Source organism: Esox lucius, chromosome 14 (genome assembly GCF_011004845.1).
Source record: "Esox lucius isolate fEsoLuc1 chromosome 14, fEsoLuc1.pri, whole genome shotgun sequence".
NCBI lineage: Eukaryota > Metazoa > Chordata > Actinopteri > Esociformes > Esocidae > Esox > Esox lucius.
In genome coordinates this window covers 3,534,434-3,558,407 of record NC_047582.1, presented here as the reverse complement: position 1 = coordinate 3,558,407, position 23,974 = coordinate 3,534,434, and the positions used below count along the sequence as shown (strand labels likewise).

Sequence of the window (23,974 nt, the reverse complement as noted above, 5' to 3'; positions counted from 1 at the left end):
AGATTAGATTTTTTTTAGAAGAGGCTTAATTTCCAAAATTTTTAGTGAGTTTGGTACGCATCCAGAGGAAAGGGAGCAATTTATTATGTTCAGCACTGGCTGACCTAGCACAGGAAATAACTCCTTAAGTAATTTTGTTGGAATCGGGTCTAGGTGAGAGTTTGTGGGTTTAGAACTCATTACAAATTTTGTAAATGTGTCGAGCGATACGGTATCAAAAAATTCAAGATTCCCCATTGACACCTGGTCAGGGAGGTTCAGGAAATGTTTTGGACAACTGAGATTTTGAGGACCATAACTATTTAAGGAGTCAGTTATTTGTTTTCTAATGGTGAAGATCTTTTCATCAAAGTAGTTCATTTATTCATTACAACTAAAGTGAAGACCCACTTCACTTGCTAAGCTTTGCTTTTTTGTTAACTTTGCAACTGTATCAAAGAGACATTTTGGATTGTTTTTGTTCGCCTCAATCAGGTTGGAGAAATAAGCTGATCGAGCAGACGTGAGTGATTTTCGGTATTGTACTGTACTGTCTATCCAGGCTAGTCTAAATACCTCCAACTTGGTGGAGCGCCACTTTCGCTCCAATTTTCTGGAGGCTTGCTTAAGTGCTCTAGTATTGTCGGTGTACCAGGGAGCAAGTTTCTTGTTGCGTATTTCTTTAGTTTTTAGTGGTGCAACTATGTCTAATGTATTTCGCAGTATTGAGTTTAGATCCTCGATTTGATCGTTTACAGATTTATTTACTCTGTCGTTAATGAGCGAACTTGAATATCAAGGAATTTATTTGTAGTCCGAGAATTTATAGTACAGCTTTTGAAACTCATTGTTTGGGGGGTAAGTGGATTTCTTGTTTTAACGGTAAATGTAATAAGACAGTGATCCGATAGTCCAGGATTTTGGGGGTAAATTATTAGATCTACAATATCTATTTCTCGTGACAGGACTAAATCTAAGGTATGATTTTGGCAATGTGTTGGACCTGAGACATGTTGGATGAAACCCATTGAGTCAATTATGGCTTCAAAGGCTTTTTGAAGAGGATCATTGGAGTTTTCCATATGAATATTGAAATCGCCAAAAATTAGAATACTATCTGCCATGACTACAAGGTTAGAGAAGAATTCTGGAAACTCATTGAGGAACAATGTGTATGGCCCGGGGGGCCTATAAATAGTAGCTATGTAAAATGATTTATCGGCCTGGTTAACTTTCATTAGTAAAACTTTGAAAGAATGAAACTCTGTGATATGTTTGAGAGTAAGTTTATATTTACTGTCATAAATATTAGCGACACCCCCTCGTTTTCGGGACGCACGAGGGATATGATCACTAGTATAGCCAGGAGGAGAGGCCTCATTTAAGGCAGTGAATTCATTAGGCTTTAGCCACGTTTCACATAAACCAATAGCATCTAGTTTATGATCAGAGATTAATTCATTTACTGCAACTGCCTTTGGAGCAAGAGATCTAATATTTAGGAGTCCCATTTTGAGATGCAATTATTTTTATTTTTGACTGAGGCGGAGGAAGGCTTTATCTTAATAAGGTTGTTTTTGTTAGCACTACCTTGTTTTACTTTTCTGAGCCTGGAACGAGTCACAGTGGCAATAGGTAAAGCTGTACTAACTACTCTGGCTATGATATTGACAGACTCCACTATGCTAGCAGGCTGGCTAACAGCCTGCAGCCTGACCTGCACCCTATCTCATGTTAAAGCTATAGGAGTGAGACTCCTGTCAATGTTCCTAGATAAAAGAAGAGCACCACTCCAGCTAGGATGGAGTCCGTCGCTCCTCAGCAGATCAGGCCTGGCCCTATTTCTGGGAGAGTCCCTAAAAGAAGGCCAGTTATCTACAAACTCTACCTCCTGCGACGGGCAGAACTCCGTTTTCAGCCAGCGATTGAGTTGCGCAAGTCTGCTGTAGAGCTCGTCACCACCCCTAGCTGGGAGGGGGCCAGAGACAGTTACTTGATGCCGACACATCTTTCTAGCTACTTTACAGGCTGATGCTATGTTCTGCTTCGTAACCTCTGACTGTTTCATCCTAACATTGTTGGTGCCAACGTGGATAACAATATCTCTGTACTCTCTATACTTGCCAGTTTTAGACTTCGCTAGCACCAACCCCAGATTTGAGGCTACGTCGGTGGCTCTGCCCCCCGGTAAACAATGTACGATCGCCGGCTGATTCTTTAGTCTAATACTGCGTGTAATGGAATCGCCAATTACTAAAGTTTTCAGTTTTTCAAGGCCACCGGTAGAACATGCCTGTCGATCATTCCCCTCCGAAGACGGCTCGGCAGAGATGGGGACAAGTCACACATGGTCAAGTCCATGCAAGTCTCAAGTCTTAACCATCAAGTCTCGAGTCAAGTCTCAAGTTACAGTTCAGATAGATCAAGCAAGTCAAGTCAAGGGTTCACCCTAAGCAAGTCAAGTCGAGTCCTTATAAGTTTCAAGTCAAGTCACAGAACAAAAGAGATGAACACACACACACACTGTCCTCTGTTTCTGACGTGCGCTCGGTGCGAAGCTCGATTTCAAAATCACATATTGTTGTCCTCCGCGGTACAATTTTTTGGGGGGACGAAGCGGAGGGATCTTGAATCAGCCTGAAGGGGTTGTATTCGCTATAACAACCGCCTCGCTATACCTTATCCCGCTTATTACATGGCTACCTACCAAATAAATCTATAATTTGACACAAAATATTTATTGATTTAAAAACGATTGTATTGCTTCCTCTAAAGAAAATAGTCCGTTCCGTCTCTGATTAGAATCCTGCTGCGTCCATAGCAACGCGCTGTTTTTCATGGCAACGGTCTGTTATCAAGAAATAACAAGCATGCACCGGAATTCAGCCAATCCATGTAATAAGGGCTAATAATAACAACCTTATAAACTAATTATTGTGACTGAAAAACTGCCTAATATGTAATTACGCTGTAATTCTTCTTGTCTGTATGAGTAAAAAAAAAAAAACTCTTCGAAATGTTTAGGTGCTAGTAATCACATCGGCGCCTCGATGTTAGCCTTTCATGCAGTAAAGTTAACTGTTAAGGTGTAAGCACAATTCTTTTTAGTTTCCACACGCAGTCCACAAACACTTGAAAATGCCCACATTTAATACAGACATTATAGCCTATGTGTAATAATATACATGCCCGCTCATTTTAAGATGCCCATCAACGTTAAAATTCAGGCTATGCCACTGTTATAGTCAAATTCCCTTACATCTATTTACCAGACGTATTCAGTAATGATAATGGTCACATTTCTAACAAGAAAAAAACAAACATAATATGCAACCAAGGCCAAATTATGACAAACAAAAGATTAATTCATTACATTAGTAACTTAATCGTTATAGATCTTAGTGAAACTGAATATAAAGAGATTACTTCCTTACCTTTCCTTGTGGTTCTTAAAATAACAAATGAAATTTGATGTTGTTGCATATTTTGCATCTGGCAAATCTTTTTTTATTCACACGGTCCAGTTCAAAGTCCTTGTATCCAAACAATACTATATGTGGAGCTCGACTAACGTTACTGTCTGCCATGTTTGGCGCGGTTTGAATTGTGCAGCGTTAAAGGCACATACGCTGATTAGTGGTGCTGATGTCACAACGTATAAAATAATTCTATTGCTGTTTGTTTATTATAAGTTCAAGTCATTGTCGAGTCTTCCACTTCAAGTCAAGTCAAGGCTCAAGTAACTTGTTCTCAAGTCAAAGTCAAGTCAAGTCATTTTCCTACTTTAATCAAGCAAGTCACAAGTCCTGAAAATTGTGACTCGAGTCAGACTCGAGTCAAGTCATGTGACTCGAGTCCCCCACCTCTGGGACTCAATACATGAATCAATAAGAAGGCATCAGTTCAAGACATTTCCATAACAGTACACAATTCAATTAAAGCTTTTTTCTATGAAGATCAGTGAAATATGTAGGCTAAACTGTACTCTCAACAAGTAAACAAGTCATAGCAATCAGAATCGAGAGAGTGCACGTTCACACGAAGGGGGGGAGATTTTCGGCACAACACTGTTTTGCACCTATTTTGTTTTCATGGTGTACTGCTGTCAGTGTCACCTACTAAACGTACTAGCTGCAGACTGACCGATGTTAAACACCGGCCGGGCAAACGTAGCAAGCTAGGTCAGTTGTCAGAGCCCATTGCTATTGCTAGGTTGCATACTATTTGTAGAGCAGGAATGAAAAGTAAACAATTTTATATGAATGTCAATGGCGAGTGTCGTTTGTTGTCCCCCAAATAGGGACGTGAACGTGTTGTGAGCCAAAGTTCCCAGAAATCGGATGTACTGCACATGTCAATATCGTAATTTAGATTATATTTTGATACATAAAATTATTTCTAAATGTAGGGCATTTCAACATTTCCTGATATAATTTTGTCAACGGAAACTCTGTGAAGATTAATTTATTTGCTGAAATTAGACTATAATAGATTAATTGGTGTTGAGGTGTAGTCAGTCTTCCCATACTCATGAAATAATCCGATTGGCAAGATCCCCTGGGAAGCTTGACACTTTGGGAGAGGTGTCAGGAAGTACGCTATGGAATTTTGCCATCAGGCGGATGCGGACCACCAGCCTGGTCAGGTGAACATCAGAATCATTCCTACCTTCTTGATTACTTATACCAATTGAAGATCAAAAGTAACACAGAAATTAAAGATCAAACGTGACATTACAGAAAACATTCTGCCATATTACATCTTATCACAATGTTTACTCAACTCAGAGTAAAAATAGTTAGTAAAATCTGCAAAGCTCCTTCTACCAAGCTCAGTTAAGCTTGTAGACCTGTCTGATGAGACACATGAGCAGAATAAATCAAGGAATTCCCTTCTGGCCATGCCTCCCCACTCCAGGCTGTACATATTGGCAAATGTACATTGGCCTTTATGGGAGTCCTGGTCTCATCCACTGTGGCAGGATCTGGATAGAACTTGGGTCATATTGAGGCATTCTCACTTCAGAGCAGAGATGACTACACCTCTTATATAATGTACAGTATCATCTCAGTCATAGAACCAGTAATAGAAAAAATATATATATTAGCAAATGCATATACTGTTCGGTTCCTAATAATCGAAACGTTAAGTGCTACACTTCCTGCTCCCCTCCACGGAGATGACACATAGCTAAAGTGCTTCTTGTCTTACCATGTGTTGTGACAACTGCTCCCATAGGGAAGCCATTAGCGATGCCCTTTGCCATGGTGACAATGTCTGGCATGATATCATGACCTTGGAAACCCCAGAAGTGACTCCCTGTGCGGCCGAATCCCGTTTGAACCTTATCCAAAAAAGAGACGAGACAGAAAAATAAAACAGTTTACATTAATGACACAAAAGCAATGGCATATTTATAAGTGAATGTCACCCTAGCTGGCAAAGGGGTTGAAGCATCTATCTGGAACTCTTAAATGATTTACTTCCGGTGCGCCATAGAGAAAGGTCACACTGACAATGGCTCTGCTTTTACTACATAGTCTGTTGCTTACTATAGTTTTTATTGTTCTTATTTTTGTTCGTGCTGCACTGTCCCTCATACATTATGATCAACAAGCACTTTTGGATATTCGTATATTACTAAACACTTCTACACTACTCACCAGAGCGATTGCTGCAATTCTGTTCTGCCACTGATCTGTTTACCAATACGCTGACAGAGGAGAAAGAAGAGGGGCTACCGTGCCGGTGTCCTATGCAAATCTCGGACGAGATACTGCAATCCACCATTACCGACCAATCTACTTGCAAATGTTCAATCCCTGGACAATAAAATGGACGAACTACATACACAGATTAACTTTTAACAGGATATGGCAAGCTGCTGTGTGCTATTGTTGAATAATTGCCCGATCCTACAGTGTTGTTTGTATTTACTATGATAACTGGGATAATACTTGTTTTAAAACCAATGCCTGATACTCGTTAATGGAGTTTAAATTCTAAAATGGTAAATTGACAAATGGTCAAATGGGGTAGATTGATGTGACAGTGTTTGGGGGTCTAGACTGACTGTCCTTGGGATTACTCACTGATTGTACCTTGATTTTAGTGACATCATGCATCTGTTTTCTGTTAACATCGCCTTTCTTGAGAATGTTTTTCTCTTACTTTCCACCCTACTGTTACTGTGTTGATAAGACAAGCACAGTTTTACACACCGCAACTATATTAAATGGATAGGACAATAACTCTGAACCTTCAGTTAACGTAGGATATCGGCTAAGTTAAAGGCATGACGTCTCTTTCTACATATAGATTGGGGACCATGTTAGATTTTAATGTGTGGATTTCAAATAATCCATTTGGCCTTAATTTATGGCCTGCCTTACGTGGCTATAGCTGGGGGCTTCAAGAAGGGGGGCAGACATCCTGGGATGGCCCCAAACATTGTTTGAATTTAACCTTTAGTAATAGGGTGGCCTATTACTAAAGATTAAATTCAAGTGTTCAGACTGGTCTCACCTGTGGTAATTTCCCCAACATGAGCATATTAAATTTCGAGATGATCAAACATTGGGTGAAGGCTACATATATTTTCCTCTCAATAGCTTTAAACTTTGAAATTCCTGTTTTTGTGGCCATCTGAAAACTTAGGTAGAGACCTAAAGTCATCACCCATTGTTGATGATAGAACAATTTTAATGTCAGTAGAACCATGGACATAGTCGAAATATGCATTTGGGTTTTATGCATCAAAGTGTGAAAATTCCCTAACTAAGAGGTTAATTGAGACATTATGTTTGTGTTGTCACAAAGTAGTTTGGCCATTGCCTATGTAAATGCTAATTTTGCGTACAATTGATCGTACAACTCATTTGAGAGTTGTTTCCCTGTGTAGGACAGCTTTGTCAGTAGGTTATATGGGTTATAATTCCTTCACACAAGCGATCATATGGCACATTTGTTGTTTTTGATTTAGTTTGTGGATGTTGTGTTTTTCACATTTTCGCTTTGTTTTTGCTGAATATACTGTGTGCAGCTCTTTATTGAATGAACATTACATTCGTCCCTAATACCAATTTCCTTTTTTCGTGTCCGTCCTGAGGTATTGCTCTTTCATTAGTCATTTTGTGACTTTATGACGTGAAAGCAGGGGGGAATGTATGATATGACTAATTATAATGAAAAAGAGCTGAACTAAAAGTTCAAAGCGAATCAAATTGGTACTAAGAGTTACATGAAGAATTGGGTTTTCCTGTTTGTATAGTTATAATAGAAAATGGGCATCTGTTATGGCCCTTAGTGTTCATTCACAGTATTTGTCTAATTTGTTATTTTGGGAAATTGTTTGTTTGCACTATGGAATAAGTGGGTAAAAAGGTGCAGGGAGCACATTTTTGTTATTCCTTACATGGGTACTAAGTTTTGGTATATTTTAATTGAAACTGAGAAAATAATTCTGCATCAAGTTCTATTTTAGAAAACCACACATCTCCTCCGAAACCACTGAACAGATTTGGTTGACAATTAGTGTAAAGGACCACTGGACCATTGTCTTAAAAAGTTATATAAGAAAAGTTAATATCTCAAACAATACGGCCTCCATTTTGACTTCTGTAAAAAACTCGTTAGCAACATCTCCTCCGAGACTGCTGAACGGATTTGCATGCCGTTTGGTGTGAAGGACCTTTGAACCATTATCTTTAAATGTTATATAAAGAAAGTTGATATCTCATAAAATATGGCCAAAATCAGCTAATGAAATTGAGCTGGGTGGGTCTACGACTTTAGACGTCCATTAAACCCAAATGGAACATCAAACAGCTATGAAACGAATCATACTCGTAAATGTGTCTGCTAGGCATGGACAGGAAAACTCCCATACTGAAATACCGCTTGGTGGCGCTATAAACATAACCGATGTTTCTCACGATTTTGCTGTTGATAAAAACACACTTAAACGACATTTCCTCCGAAACAGCTGAATGGATTTGGATGACAATTGGTGTAAATGACGACTGGACCATTGTCTTAAAAAGTTATATTATTGTAAATGTTTCTGGTGGATTTTCAAAATATCCATCTGTGCTATTTCGGGTATTATAGATCACAACCCGATGAGACTATTCAGTCTGCCAGCTGGCCCTGTGGTGTAGTGGGAACATCCCGGTCCTTCAATATTGTGACCCCAGTTTGATTTCCTTCTCAGACATTCCAAATTCTATATTTCACAAATGCCTGTCCACAATACATATCTGAAATACCATGATTTTCATTTCTTTGCAAGAATAATTGTATTACGTGACCCTTTTATACTGTTATTGTTTTCCAAAGTAAGGAACCAGCCATGGAGTGATTGGAGTCATTGATTTCATTATAAGTAGGATGTATAGCTATTAGCTAGCCATCTATAATAATCTTTGTACAACAGTACACCTTAGTTCCATTACAAAAGTTTTGTTGCCAACTTTATCTCAGCAAAATTGCAATGGCTGGGGTAAAATGTACATTTGGAGTGGATAGAGAGCTGTACGGACAACCAGTAGCCCCTGTGGTGTAGTGGGGACATCCCTGTTCTGCAATATTCTGACCCTGGTTCAATTCCCCTTTGAGATGTTCCAAATATTGTATTTCTAAAATGTATATCCACTTGGTACTTTCCACCCTTCACACAACAATATATAGTCCCTCTTTAATACCATGATTCTCATATGTTTAGAAAAAGAATTGTTTACGTGACCCTTACATACAGTTATTGTTTTCCAAAGACACAAATCAGCCATGAAGTGATTGAAGTGATTGGAGTCATTGATGTCATTATAAGTAGGATGTATAGCTATTAGCTATATAGTCTTTGTGCAAGACTACTCTCTAGTTCCGTTAATAAATGTTATTTTGTCCACGTTATTTCAGCAAAAATGTAATGGCGTAGGTAAAAATTCTGCTGTTTAAATAGTGTAATGATTAAAGACAGTCTGCCACCAGGGATTGAAACCTGCCAGCGACAACAATATTCATCCCTCCTAATCGGCTGAACTAGGATTGCCTGGTTCCTTCTCTGGTTTCAAGGTCTTTTTGTTTTGTTTTGATTCCTTCTTCTTCGATTGGACATCCTGACTACTAGCGGCATTGGGTATTTTTAAATTGCAAAACATTTCTCAAGTGAGAGCATGCAGTGAGATGCTTCCTGTGCCCCGCTTGGCCCACTGAAACGCTGTTCGCAGCTTTAATTTTATTTGAGCTTTATGATGGTGTGAAATGTTTTGATTTGCAATAAGGTATTTCATAATTTCTGTTAAACAAAAGTGAATTCGATTGTAATTTCGAGACAAAGCAATCAGTTGTAATTATATACAGTGGGGAGAACAAGTATTTGATACACTGACGATTTTGCAGGTTTTCCCACTTACAAAGCATATAGAAGTCTGTACTCTTCAACTGTGAGTGATGGAATCTAAAACAAAAATCCAAAATATCACGTAGTATTATTTTTAAGTAATTAATTAGCATTTTATTGCATGACATAAGTATTTAATACATCAGAAAAGCAGAACTTAATATTTGGTACAGAAACCTTTGTTTGCAATTACAGAGATCATACGTTTCCTGTAGATATTGACCAGGTTTGCACTTACTGCAGCAGGAATTTGGGCCCACTCCTCCATGCAGACTTTCTCCAGGTCCGTCAGGTTTCGGGGCTGTCGCTGGGCAATACGGACTTTCAGCTCCCTCCAAAGATTTTCTATTGGGTTCAGGTCTGGAGACTGGCTAGGCCACTCCAGGACCTTGAGACGCTTCTTAAGGAGCCACTCCTTAGTTGCCCTGGCTGTGTGTTTCGGGTTGTTGTCATGCTGGAAGACCCAGCCATGACCCATCTTCAATGCTCTTACTGAGGGAAGGAGGTTGTTGGCCAAGATCTCGCGATACATGGCCCCATCCATTCTCCCCTCAATACGGTGCAGTCGTCCTGTCCCCTTTGCAGAATAGCATCCCCAAAGAATGCTACCTCCATGCTTCACGGTTGCGATGGTGTTCTTGGGGTTGTACTCATCCTTCTTCTTCCTTCAAACACGGCGAGTGGAGTTTAGACCAAGAAGCTCTATTTTTTGTCTGTGATGTATTTTTGTCTCATCAGACCATATGCCCTTCTTCCATTCCTCCTCTGGATCATCCAGATGGTCACTGGCAAACTTCAGACGGGCCTGGACATGCGCTGGCTTGAGCAGGGGGACTTTGCGTGCGCTGCACGATTTTAATCCAGGACGGCGTAGTGTTACTAATGGTTTTCTTTGAGACTGTGGTCCCAGCTCTCTTCAGGTCATTGACCAGGTCCTGCCGTGTGGTTCTGGGCTAATCCCTCACCTTCCTCATGATCATTGAAGCCCCACGAGGTGAAATCTTGCATGGGGCCACAGACCGAGGTAGATTGACAGTCATCTTGAACTTCTTCCATTTTCTAATAATTGTGGCAACAGTGGTTACCTTCTCACCAAGCTGCTTGCCTATTGTCCTGTAGCCCATCCCAGCCTTGTGCAGGTCTACAATTGTATCCCTGATGTCCTTACACAGCTCTCTGGTCTTGGCCATTGTGGAGAGGTTGGAGTCTGTTTGATTGTGTGTGTGGACAGGTGTCTTTTAGGTAACGAGTTCAAGCAAGTGCAGTTAATACAGGTAATGAGTGGAGAACAGGAGAGCTTCTTAAAGAAAAACGTACAGGTCTGTGAGAGCCAGAATTCTTACTGGTTGGTAGGTGATCAAATACTTATGTCATGCAATTAAATGCAAATTAATTATTAAAAAAGCATACAATGTGATTTTCTGGATTTTTGTTTTAGATTCCGTCTCTCACAGTGGAAGTGTTCCTATGACCTCTACATGCTTTGTAAGTAAGAAAACCTGCAAAATCGGCAGTGTATCAAATACTTGGTCTCCCCACTGTATATGGAGGGCGAATTTGGACAAGCTACATTGATCTCTTGTGACATGAATAATTGTCCCCCTGTTGGAAATAGCTATTTACAAACAACCCCATTTTTTGGATAATAAGTGGTCTTGGTTGCATGTAGATTCGGGAGGATACGCTCTGTTTCCAGCCGTGGACCGACCTCTTGACAATGTTTACAGGAGGAAGTGGAAGAATAATTGTGCTACTAATGCTTTCAAATATTTTGGTATAATCCAGGATTACATGATAGCTTTGGCACGGAAAAGTTAATCTCCAGTCTCGCTAGCAATTGCTCAATTCTTGTGACTATTCCTAGAAAGTTAGTAGATACTAGTAAACCTATTACTGGCTAATAAGCTGTTAAAACAGCCAGTGGCAAAAGCCGTAGTTAATATACGCTATTTGTGGTAGAGGTAAACTTAATAAGAAACATTAGTCAGTTCAACACAATGCTGAATTGTGTCTAGGGACTGGTGAAATGTGGCGTAGTGTTTAAAGACAGTGTCTCTCATGTGGGAGACCCAATTTTAAATCCTGTGAGGGCTAACTTGTTTATTCATTTTAATTATGGGCTGGCTGAACTAGGCTTGCCTGGTTCCTTTTCTGGTTTATATTAACACAGGACTGATGGTGGCTGAAAATGGGCCTCTGTATGCCTATGTACAACCCCATTTCCAAAAAAGTTGGGACACTGATATGCAAATCATGCAATGATGTGCAGAATCCAATGATGTGCAAATCATTTATCCCTATACTTCATAGTACAAAGACAAAATGTCAAATGTTGAAACTGATAAATGTTATTGTTTTTGGAAAAATACATGCCCATTTTTTATTTGATACCAGCAACGTGTGTCTAAACATTTAGGATAGGTGTATGTTTCCCACGGTCTTGCATCACCTCTTCTTTTAACCAGACTCTGTAAGCGTTTGGGAACTGAGGAGACCAACTGCTGTAGTTTTGAAAGTGAAATGTATTCCCATACATACTTAATATAGCATTTCAGCTGCTCAACAGTTCGGGGTCTCCTTTGTTGTATTTTTCGTTTCATAATGCACCAAATGTTTTCAGTGGGTGACAGGTCTGGACTGCAGACAGGCCAGTTTTGCACAGAGACTCTTTTACTACAGAGCGATGCTGTTGTAATATGTGCAGAATGTGGTTCGGCATTGTCTTGCTGAAATAAGCAAGGCCTTCCCTGAAAAAGACGTTGTCTGGATGGCAGCATATGTTGCTCCAAAACCTGTATACATTGTTCAGCATTAATGGTGCCTTCACAAATGTGCATGTCACCCATGCCATGTGCACTAACATACCTTTTGAGGTGTGCACTGATAACAAGCCAGATGGTCCCTCTCGTCTTTAGGCCGGAAATGCGGTGCCCATGATTCCCAAAAATAATTTGACACATTTTGATTTGTCAGACCACAGGACTGTTTCTCATTTTGCCTCAGCCCGCAGAGAGCTTCCAAAGCATCAGAGGGATCTCACTGTTGAAAGATATCAGTCAGGAGAAGGGTACAAAATAATTTCCAAAGCATTATATATACCATGGAACGCACTGAAGACAGTCATCATCAAATGGAGAAAATATAGCACATCAGAGACATTACCAAGAACTGGACCTCCCTCCAAAATTGATGAAAACAAGCCTTCGAAGAGGCTTACAGCAACATTAAAGGAACTGCAGGAAATTCTGCCTGTGTGCTAAGTGTGACAACAATCTCCCGTATTCTTCATATGAATGGGCTGTGGGGTAAGGTGGCAAGACGGAAGCCTTTTCTTTCAAAGAAAAACATCCAAGCCCGACTGAAGTTTGCAAAAACAAACATCAAGTCCCCCAAAAGAAAGTTGGAAAATGTGTTATGGTCTGATGAAACCAAGGTTGAACTTTTTGGCCATAATTCCAAAAGGTATGTTTGGCGCAAAAACAACACTGCACATCACCATACCCACAGTGAAGCATGGTGGTGGCAGCATCATGCTTTGGGGATGTTTTTCTTTAGCTGGAACTGGGCCTTAGTCAGGGTGGAGGGAATTATGAACAGTCCCCACCAGACAATTTTGGCACAAAACCTTCAGAGGTCCGTTAGAAAGCTCAAGATGAAAAGGACGTTCACCTTTCAGCAAGACAAAAACCCAAAGCACACATCCAAATCCATAATAGCATTGCATCATCAGAAGAAGATTAACATTTTGGAATGGCCCAGCCAGAGCCCAGACCTGAATCCAATTGATCTAAATCTGTGTCTTGATCTGAAGAGGGCTGTGCACAGGAGATGTCCTCGCAATCTGACAGATTTGGAGCACGTTTGCAAAGAGGAGTGGGCAAATATTGCCACGTCAAGATGTGCCATGCTAATAGACCCTTACCCAAAGTGCTGTAATAAAATAAAAAAGGTGCTTCAACAAAGTATTAGTTTAAGGGTGTGCACACTTATGCAACCAGGTTATTGTGGGTATTTTAATTTAAATTTTTCCCCCTCAAAGAGATTGTTTTTCAATTGAATTTTTCACATAATAGGTCACATTAAAGGTGGAAAAAGGTCTGACATGATTTAGCTTTGTCTTATTCTTTTACATCAAAAGAACCTGGCATTTTAACAGGGGTGTGTAGACTTTTTATATCCACTGTATATGGTTAATTTCTTGCATGCTAGAGTTTAAACTTACATTTGTGGATGTAGCAATGTACTATGTTCTCAGACAATGGTTTTCCTAAGTGTCCCTGAGCCCATGCAGTGATTTTCACAACAGAATCAAATCTGTTTTTAATGCAGTGCCGTCTGAGGGCCCGAAGATCATGGCCATCCAGTATTGGTTTTCGGCCTTGTCCCTTACATAGAGATTTCTCCAGATTTTCGGAATCTTTTGATGATTTTATGTACCGTAGATGATGAGATCCCCAAACTCTTTGCAATTTTTAAGTTGAGACATTTTATTTTTAAATTGTTGCGCTATTTGCCCACACAGTCTTCCACAGGTTGTTGAACCCCTCACCATCCTCACTTCTCACAGACACATCTTCTCTGGAATGATCTTTTAATACCCACCTGACCTGTTGCACATAGACCTAATTAGTTGTGTGACTATTATACTATACTTGCTTTCACTCACTGACTCACTGACTCACTGACTGACTGACCGACAACCCCTTGTTAAGTTTTATAGTGGTTAGAGACACAGACCTGCAAGCAATTGGTCAAATAGGTTCTTATTCAGTCTCGCTAGAAATTGCTCAATTCTTAGTAGATACTAAGGCCTATAACTGGCTAATAAGCTGTTAAAACAGCTAGTGGAAAAAGCTATACATTTGTAGATGCTATTTGTGGTGGAGGTTAACTTAATAAGAAACGTTAGTCAGTTTAACACTATGCTTAATAGTGTCTAGCGAAATATTCAAACTTGGTGTGATGTTAATGCGTGACAAAATGATCTAATGTTGAGATGCTACACCAACACCAGGCAAATGTGTAGTACTGTGGTGTGGTGGTTAAGGACACTGCCTCTCACATGGGAGACCCTGGTTTGAGTCCAGTGACACTGACTGAACTAAGATTGCCTGGTTCCTTTCCTGGTTTGAAATTTGTGTTGTTGTGGGCATATATTTTTCAAGAAACAAGAACGTGTCTCAGTCTTTTTTTTCTTTTCTTGTCTTTGTACAATTATCTATTGAATATAGGGTTTAAATGATTTGCACATCATTGCATTCTGTTTTACGCAGCGTCCCAACCTTTTTGGAAATGGGGTTGTAGATATTTCATAAAAAATCTGCCATTTCCAGATACAAAAGTCATTTACAACATTAACAATGTCTAAATTGTATTTCTGATAAATTATGCTATTTTAATGGATGTTTTCTTTCAAAAATAAGACATTTCTAAGTGATCCCAAACTTTTCAAGGGTATTGTATATTTAGATGAAATATCAATGTGTTTCTAACCTCATCTGCAATGCAGACCCCACCTCTCTCTCTTACAAGCTTGTAGGTGTCCTTCAAGAAGTTCTTGGGGTATTGCACAGCTCCTCCAACTCCCTGTAGAATTATGAAAAACCTACATTCTTTTAATCTTACAATTAAACAACAAACATTTTAAAACAGGAAAAATACATCTTAATTTTTATTTGGCTGTACCTGACAGATTATAGTAAATCTACAGCCTATGCAACTATTAAATGATCTACGCCTGTCTCTATATTAAGTGAATTAGACTTTGTGAGAAGGGATAACAGCCAAGTCATAAAAACTATACCATGATAGGTTCTCCGAAGAAAGCAGCAATGCGACTTGGAACACTGGTGGCAAAGACCTCTTTCAGCTGCCCAATGTATTTGTCATTTGCCATACACAAGCCTGTAATTGTAGAAATAATATAATGTTTGATTATTGTAGTGAAATACACATCCATTACATGAACTGTCCTCTTAACACTGGACAGACAGTCACATGCAGGGTAGGATATTTACTTTTCCTTCACCAGACACAGTGGCAGATGGATGCCTAAATTTGCACCAGCCACTCAACATTTTTACCAGACACACTTTCACCTCAAAATAAATGACAACAGAAAACAAACACATGAATGTGTTTAAAAATCATATAACAGCATGTACTGAACATTTTAAAGTATTTTAAAGAACAAAGAAACACAACGAACATATATATATACACACTCACCTAAAGGATTATTAGGAACACCATACTAATACTGTGTTTGACCCCATTTCGCCTTCAGAACTGCCTTAAGTCTACGTGGCATTGATTCAACAAGGTGCTGAAAGCATTCTTTAGAAATGTTGGCCCATATTGATAGGACAGCATCTTGCAGTTGATGGAGATTTGTGGGATGCACATCCAGGGCACAAAGCTCCCGTTCCAACACATCCCAAAAATGCTCTATTGGGTTGAGATCTGGTGACTGTGGGGGCCATTTCAGTACAGTGAACTCATTGTCATCTTCAAGAAACCAATTTGAAATGATTCAAGCTTTGTGACATCGTGCATTATCCTGCTGGAAGTAGCCATCAGAGGATGGGTACATGGTGGTCATAAAGGGATGGACATGGTCAGAAACAATGCTCAGGTAGGCCGTGGCATTTAAACAATGCCCAATTGGCACTAAGGGGCCTAAAGTGTGCCACGAAAACATCCCCCACACCATTACACCACCACCACCAGCCTGCACAGTGGTAACAAGGAATGATGGATCCATGTTCTCATTCTGTTTACGCCAAATTCTGAGTCTACCATCTGAATGTCTCAACAGAAATCGAGACTCATCAGACCAGGCAACATTCTTCCAGTGGAGATGAGTGGTACCCGGTGGGGTCTTCTGCTGTTGTAGCCCATCCGCCTCAAGGTTGTGCGTGTTGTGGCTTCACAAATGCTTTGCTGCATACCTCGGTTGTAACGAGTGGTTATTTCAGTCAAAGTTGCTCTTCTATCAGCTTGAATCAGTCAGCCCATTGTCCTTGGACCTCTAGCATCAACAAGGCATTTTTGCCCACAGGACTGCCGCATACTGGATGTTTTTCCCTTTTCACACCATTCTTTGTAAATCCTAGAAATGGTTGTGCGTGAAAATCCCAGTAACTGAGCAGATTGTGAAATACTCAGACATCTGGCACCAACAACCATGCCACGCTCAAAATTGCTTAAATCACCTTTCTTTCCCATTCTGACATTCAGTTTGGAGTTCAGGAGATTGTCTTGACCAGGACCACACCCCTAAATGCATTGAAGCAACTGCCATGTGATTGGTTGATTAGATAATTGCATTAATGAGAAATTGAACAGGTGTTCCTAATAATCCTTTAGGTGAGTGTATATATATATATACTACTTAAAATAATTAAGAAAACACAATCATCAGAGTACAACACCAGGTCAATTAAACTTCAGGGATATCAATCTGTTCAGTTAGGAAGCATAAGCAATTGTGAATCAATGTCACCTGTTTTGGTGCAAAAGAAAGTGACAACAGGTGTACTGGAGAGGCAACAGCAAGACAATGGTTTTGCAGGTGGTGGCCACAGACAATTGCTCTCTCCTTATCCTTCCTGACTGATTCTTCTCTAGTTTTGATAGTATCCTTGTCACTACTGGCAGCATGACGCGGTACCTGCAGCCAATTCAGATTGCACAGGTAGTCCAGCTCCTCCCAGATGGCACATCCGTATGTGCCATTGCAAGAAGGTTTGCTGTGTCTCCCAGTACAGTCTCAAGAGTATGGAGGAGATTCCAGGAGACGAGGAGAGCTGGAAAGGGCCATAGCAGCAGAACCAGTACCTGCTCTTTTGTGCAAGGAGGAACAGGAGGAGTACTGCCAGAATTCTATAAGATGACCTCCAGCTGGTGTGCATGTTTCTGACCAAACTGTCAGATATGGACTGGAGTCTGGATACATTGTGGTGAACTTTATGGTGCCTGCAACATTATCCAGCATGACCAGAAGCGTGACTCGTTTGGCGGTAGGTCAGTGATGATCAGGGGAGGCAAAACCATGGAGGGTTGCACAGACCTCCACATGCTAGCCAACGGTAACCTGACTGCAATCCTCAGGCCTATCATCAGACCTTATGCTGGTGCAGTGGACCATGGGTTCCTCCTGTTGCAGAACAATTCCTGGCCTTATGTGTCCAGAGGGTGTAGGCAGTTCCTGGATGACGAAGACATTGATGCCATTGACTGGCCCTTACGTTCCCAAGACCTGAATCCAATTGAGAACCTCTGGGACATTATGTATCGGTGCATCCAATGCTGCCAAGTAGTGTCACAGACTGTCCAGGAGCTCACTGATGCCCTGATCCTGGCCTGTGAGGAGATTCCCCAGGACACCATCTGCCGTCTCTTCAGGAGCATGCCCAGACATTGTAAGGAGTGCATTCAGGCATGTGGGGGCCATACACACTACTGAGTCACATTATGAGTTGCCGTGATGAAATCCGTGCAAGTTGGAACAGCCTGTGATTTCAATTGTTTACTTTGATTTTCAGTGTCTGTTTGAATCCAGCCCATTGGTTGGTGATTATGGTTCACATAGAACGTTGTTATTGAACAAAAGATCCACAAGGCCTAAGATCAAGATGGGTTTTGGGAAAAATACAATGTGAATAGGCTACAAAAACGGTGCGTCTTTGCAGGTCTCTAGTGGGGCTTTTCAAGGCCAACGTATAGGCCCAAACTAATTTAAGCACATGCATCTTTTGTCTATGGGTGACATGAATAGGCTATAGAAAAACCGAGATGAGTTTTGGAAAGAATACTTCATTTTCGCCTAGTGAATACGGTTTCATCATGTGTATTATTAACATGATATCCATATATATAATTTTTTTTAAATCATGCTTATCATGAAGTCAACTTTCATGGTTAAAAATATCAAAAAATGTAAGTCAAAGACAACACTGGACAGTGTTGAATACATATTCAGCTTTTTTAAGTTACAGTGGTTCTGTTATTGGGTGACAGACACGACTTATCATTTAGTGAATAGGTTTAAGTATTTCCTGGTTAATAGTAAATGTTTGATGAAAAGAAAAGGACTTTGAACCTCAGTCTGACATAAAAAAAAGTATTATTGAACTTCCATGTTTGTTGCATGCCGTACCTCAACTGACATTTAAATGAGCTATTTATTTAGAATATTATTATTATTTTGGGTATACAAAACAGCACTGTTTTCTCTTTCAATACGTTGCAAGTTGTATTTCTCTTTTTGTTCAAAATACTACAGTTTATTTCTGACTAAGCTGCAGTGTATTACAAAACATTAACATAATGCCTGAATCTCACAGATGAAACAACATGCAGCAGGCTGGATAAGTTCCAAGCCTCAATCTGACTTTGAGTGTTATTGATTTGGTGTGCGTGTGTTACTGTACCTTGGGGGCAGCTACAGTTCCTGATGGTCTGTATAGGGGAGTCTCTACAGTGACTGCCTCCCCAAGGACCAGCAAAGACATCAGGACACATTGTCTGTGAGGAGAGCAATGAAATTAAAGTGAAATTAAAGCTGGCAAGTTGTCAGTTACGGTGTTCTGCAAAGCATAGTGCAGCATAAATTGTGGCTTAGTTCCACATCCAGCTGTTAAAGGTTCTGCAAGAGTTATTTAAGTACATTTAAATTTGAAGTTTTAGTACTTTAGCAGACACTCTTATCCAGAGAGACTTACAGTTAGAGAAAACATTGAGATAACCACGCAACTCAGTAAACTCAATAAAAAGTACATCCTACTTAATGATGTAACTATCAGCAACGTCAGAGCTAGAAGGCAGACAAAAAAAAATTCCAAGCTATAGTTCCGAAGTCAAAAAACAGCTTCCTTTTGAAGGGAGGGTTTCAGAAATCTTCTGATATTCGCTGAAATTATGCTGTCTTGCATTTCTTGGGTTAAAATACGTTTTCTTATATTATGAATTTTGTTACAAATTGTAAAAGATGTGTGGTCAATGTGTTTACATTTTACTGTTTAAAATATACTTTGTTAAAAAAATCACCCAGATTTCAGACTACCACATAATGAAGCGTTATTCCAAAGTGATTCAAAGTATGTGGACACCCCTACTAATTGAGTTTAGGTGTTTCAGCCACACCCATTGCTCACAGATGCATAAAATCCAGCACATTATCATGAAATCTACATAGATGAACAGTGGCAGTACAAAGGGTCGTACTCAAGTGATCAGTGACTTTAAACATGGCACTGTCATAGAATGCCAACTTTGTCACAGCCAGTTTGTGACATTTCTGCCCTAGTAGATCTGCCCCAGTCAACTGTAAGTGCTATAAGTACTAAAATTGCCTTTCATCTGTTGCATCACTCACCACAGAGTTCCAAACTGACTCTAGAAGCAACACCAGCACAAGAACTGTGCATCAGGAGAACTAGGACTGTTTGGGCATTTTGGATATTACTTTGGATAGTAGAATCAAAGAAATACCACATAAAGTGCAGCCAAATCAATTTATTATTCGTATACTGCATCATATTTTTAAGAGTAAAATAGCTTATACTGCATTTGTTGTTCTGTAGTCATAATGCAACAACTCACTTTTCTGCAACAGTATAAGCTACAGCATAACCTGTCGCAATCGGAGCTTTGTTGGCAGACTGTTTGCAAGCCGATTTGACCAGTCTAAACATATCAGAAAAAGAACCAGCCATGAGTTTAGCCATGACTTTAATGTACAATGAAGGATGAAATGAAAGGAATAAAAGTTCCCAGAACTCAAAAAAATTAAGGCAATCAGTTAGCATAACTTAGATATTTAGGGTTAGTAAAAAAAAAATGTTCATTGCATACCACTTCAATTATTGAGAAAGCACACACAAATATTTTCAGTTGATACGACTTTAACAGGGTTTCAGATTTGAGTTGTTTTTGCTTAAAGCAGTGTTTTTCAGCCCCCATGCCCTGCATGTTTTAGAAAAATCTCTGCCCTAACATACCTGATGTAGTTCATGAAGGGCTTGATAATGAGCTGATCATTTTGATCAGGTGTAACAGAACAGGGAGAGATCTAAAACATGCAGGGCAGGGGGGCGCCCAGGAGGAGGGTTGAGAATACTGGTTTAAAGGAATTGTGTAAAATACTAAACCACACCTACAATATAATTTCCCAATATGCATTGCAAATTCATGAATTGATGTGTGCATGATTGAAGACGTGACACAATTAACAAGTCCGGGATGTGTTCGTGTGTGGATGGGAACTGGGAGTGCACGGCACGATGACGCTGGTCATCGCCGTACTGTGAGAAAACCCTTATAACCCCCCAAGCTCAAGGACTGTTCATTTGAGATGTCCTCAGAATACATTGCACTGTCAGATTAAAATCCTAGCACAGCGGCCAGAAAGACATGGTTAAAAAAATAAACTTTCAAAAAGGAAATCACAGCTTTGGCTGAGATTGATGGAAAACCTGGGAACTTCACCAGAATTTAACAAAACTGCCTACAAGGGATTAGCTTGCAAAGGAATACACAATTTCTATTGAAATACATCTTATGTTTTGACAGGAAGATACATTTTTTATGTAATTGTTACAATAATTTCCGTAGTGGGTATAAAATATGTGATTGCATTACATTAGACAAAGGGATGTGTTTGATGTTTTTATAGCTTAGATAAATTAATGAGTCAATGTACATGTAAAAATAGGATAAAACAATTCCAAAATATCAACTTGAAGCAGAGCATGCTGGGTACATTGAATAAAAGTCAGTGTAACCTAAAAGTTTTAAGTAATTAGGAACATTTCTCTAACTTTGAGTTACACTTAGTAGGAAGATCTGAGTAAAAAATACATTAGGGTTTACAGCGCATTACTAACCAATGCTGAGATAACATCCTAGCTGATAGGCCACCTCAGCAACACTGTTATACGAGGGATTGTTGGATTAGTCTTGTAATAACCTTATTACCTGTAATAACATGTTACATGTTTATGGTTAGGTGAGATGATTTGTGTGAATCAGAATCTAATTGGCTATTTATCATTCATATCAATCATCTCGAACTAGTTATATTTTCTATCAATCTGCTATTTTATTTTTTAGTTGTGACATGACGTAAACACATTTGCCACTGCAAACGTTGAAAGTTTAAAATGGGGTGGATTTTACATTTTTCATTGGGAGGTGGGCATTTTATTTCGTATTATTGGGAGGTGGGCAATTTACCTGCATTTAATATTGGGGGAACGTCCCCCGGGTCCCCCTTTGCTCCTACAGTTTGTGGAGAATGAATGTGTTGCAAAATGCTGTACGACAGTATTTCATACTTACATTGTGGCACCCTAATCCAATGGCAATGGGGTATTTGTAAGCAGAATTGGAGGTCAGGCCCATAGTCTGTGGACTGCCACCATGGTAAGACCCCCTAAAACAGACATGCAACAAAAAGTGATTCACTCTTTAAAGTCAGCCAAATATTTCATATCCACTTCCTATCATAAGCAAACATTTTCTCTGATTGTTCTACTTGTTTTCCTGAACAGAATTGTTACAATTCTGTGAAAAGCAGGTCAATATTCACCTGTGTCGCAATGCTACAGTAAGATGTATTATTAACATACACTCGCCTACATGTGCACATGCAATAAAATCAGGTGCAAAATCCTTCCTGTACAGAGGTCTGATAAAGAGTCATTAAAACATAGTAAAAAAAAACATAATCCATATTGCAATTCAACTGTAGTAAGTAAACTAGACAATAAAAAACAAATAGTAGCCACAGTTTTGTTACCGCAGAGTGATGATATCAAAGTTTCCTGTGTGTAGTCTGGCCATGAGCATAGCCAGGTCGTTAGCCTCAGAGCCGCTGTTTGTCAGGTAGATGACCTATCAGGAGAGGTAGAGACAGCACACTAATCATGTTTTTAATAATACAGTGCAAGTGTATAGCCCACAGACACAAAACTATGGCAGTATTAAACAAACAAAACAAAACATATGAAAAACAAATAAACTGAAGTTATGGTAATGTACCTTTAGTGGTTCTGGCAGCGTGGCAGCTAGTTTATCAACATACTCATGCAGAGGGGAATACACATATATATTAGTTGTGTGCCACAGTTTTCGGAGTTGCTTCTCAGCTGCCGCTGTCACCTTGCTACAGAGACACAACCAAACAAACATCTAAGAAATATCCACAGAGGGCCTTTCGGACATAATACAGTACTTCTATATCATACAGGGTTGGGTTTGGTCCTTGAGGTTAACAGGAATTTCAATTCCAAAAAGACTGAATTTAATGTTTCTGGCAGATAGTCAATAAGATTTCAAACTCTCACTACAGCAACCAACACTTGGGTGAGAGATTCAGGGTAGGGGATGAACAGCAATCAGTAAGGGTTAGGAATAAATTGGTGAAAACAGAAAAAAAAACTGTTAAACAGAAGTATTTGCCAGTTTAGGCTTTCATTCAGATTGGTTAACGTAATGTTTAAAGGGATAGTTCGTCCAAAAATCATATTTCAGTGACAGTCCCCTGGTCATTCAGGCACATTGAGTCATTTTATAAAACAATCCATTATTTAACCCTGTCTCAGTCAGTAATTAGCGTTATTAGCATCATACATGAATGGAAACCTTATGTACCAGTATCCGTAAAGCTGCATTGCAAGCAGAAAAAGAGTCTAAAACACTCCAAACTAAGTGGTGGTGTTGTTCACCTCAAAGAACATGATGATGTTGTATTCCTCAAACAAAGTAAACATTTTCGCAATATAATTCTCATTTCAAATGAATGGGTACTTCCTGTGTTTACCGGTCAGTTTTGTTCACAATTGTATCAATCCAAAGGTTCATTCAGCAAGAGTAAGTGTATACTTCACAGTAAACAAAAGGTAGTATTTGCTAGCTAGAAAGCAAGTTACCAATTTCGTCTTTGATATTCACCTTGGACAGCCAAAATTGATTTGCTTGAGAGAGAAAGGAAAACACATCCGTATGATGTCTGACTCGGAATATAAGGAGGAAGAAAAAGGTTCAGGGATAAAGCCTTACTTGTTCTAACCATGGTACAAAGATGATGAATTCACTGAATAGAAGCTTGCCAGCAGCTTAAGGGTGGCAATGGTGAACCAGTTAATGCCCAACCCTAGCCCAGAATATCTGGAGGCAATGTGTACTTTGTGTATTATAACGTTGCAATCGGAAGCATGGAGTTACTTTTGTTTCAATAAGAACATACAAAAGTATTAGTATTGCAAACAAAATAATTTATATTGAAATCAAAACATCAACTAAAAACTATTGAGATCAAAAATATATATATTGCAAATGAATTCAAATGAATGCAAATAATTATTTAAGAGGAAATATTTTTTCTTGATAATGCGATTGTGTTTGGTGGCATTTTTTATCTATCTTTGCTCTCGTACTCTTTTTTTGTGGTTGAGTTTTTGACACAAATTTCATGGTGGTTAAGAGAGGAAATGCATCTCCATTGGTCAACCAGACTGGGCAACATCAACAGCTTCATTCCGTTTACGTTGTAGGCTTGTTACATTAATAAGTATACATACATGCTATTGT

The 23,974-nt window shown here is 39.4% G+C and overlaps 1 protein-coding gene across 2 annotated transcripts in view; it reads right to left on the bottom strand.

Moving 5' to 3' along the window:
• The window catches only part of agxt2 (alanine--glyoxylate aminotransferase 2), a 67,813-nt gene that overhangs the window by 24,117 nt on the left and 19,722 nt on the right, over positions 1–23,974 (bottom strand). The window contains exons 4-10 of one of the 2 annotated variants that reach the window (XM_013136996.3): positions 22,424–22,547; positions 22,182–22,276; positions 21,722–21,815; positions 18,814–18,907; positions 15,183–15,283; positions 14,873–14,965; positions 5,191–5,323 (exon numbers count right to left, since the gene is read on the bottom strand). In XM_013136996.3, coding sequence (XP_012992450.2) covers positions 5,191–5,323; positions 14,873–14,965; positions 15,183–15,283; positions 18,814–18,907; positions 21,722–21,815; positions 22,182–22,276; positions 22,424–22,547 — 734 coding nt within the window. The remainder of the gene's footprint in view (positions 1–5,190; positions 5,324–14,872; positions 14,966–15,182; positions 15,284–18,813; positions 18,908–21,721; positions 21,816–22,181; positions 22,277–22,423; positions 22,548–23,974) is intronic. The other variant, XM_013136997.3, reaches the window with a different exon arrangement.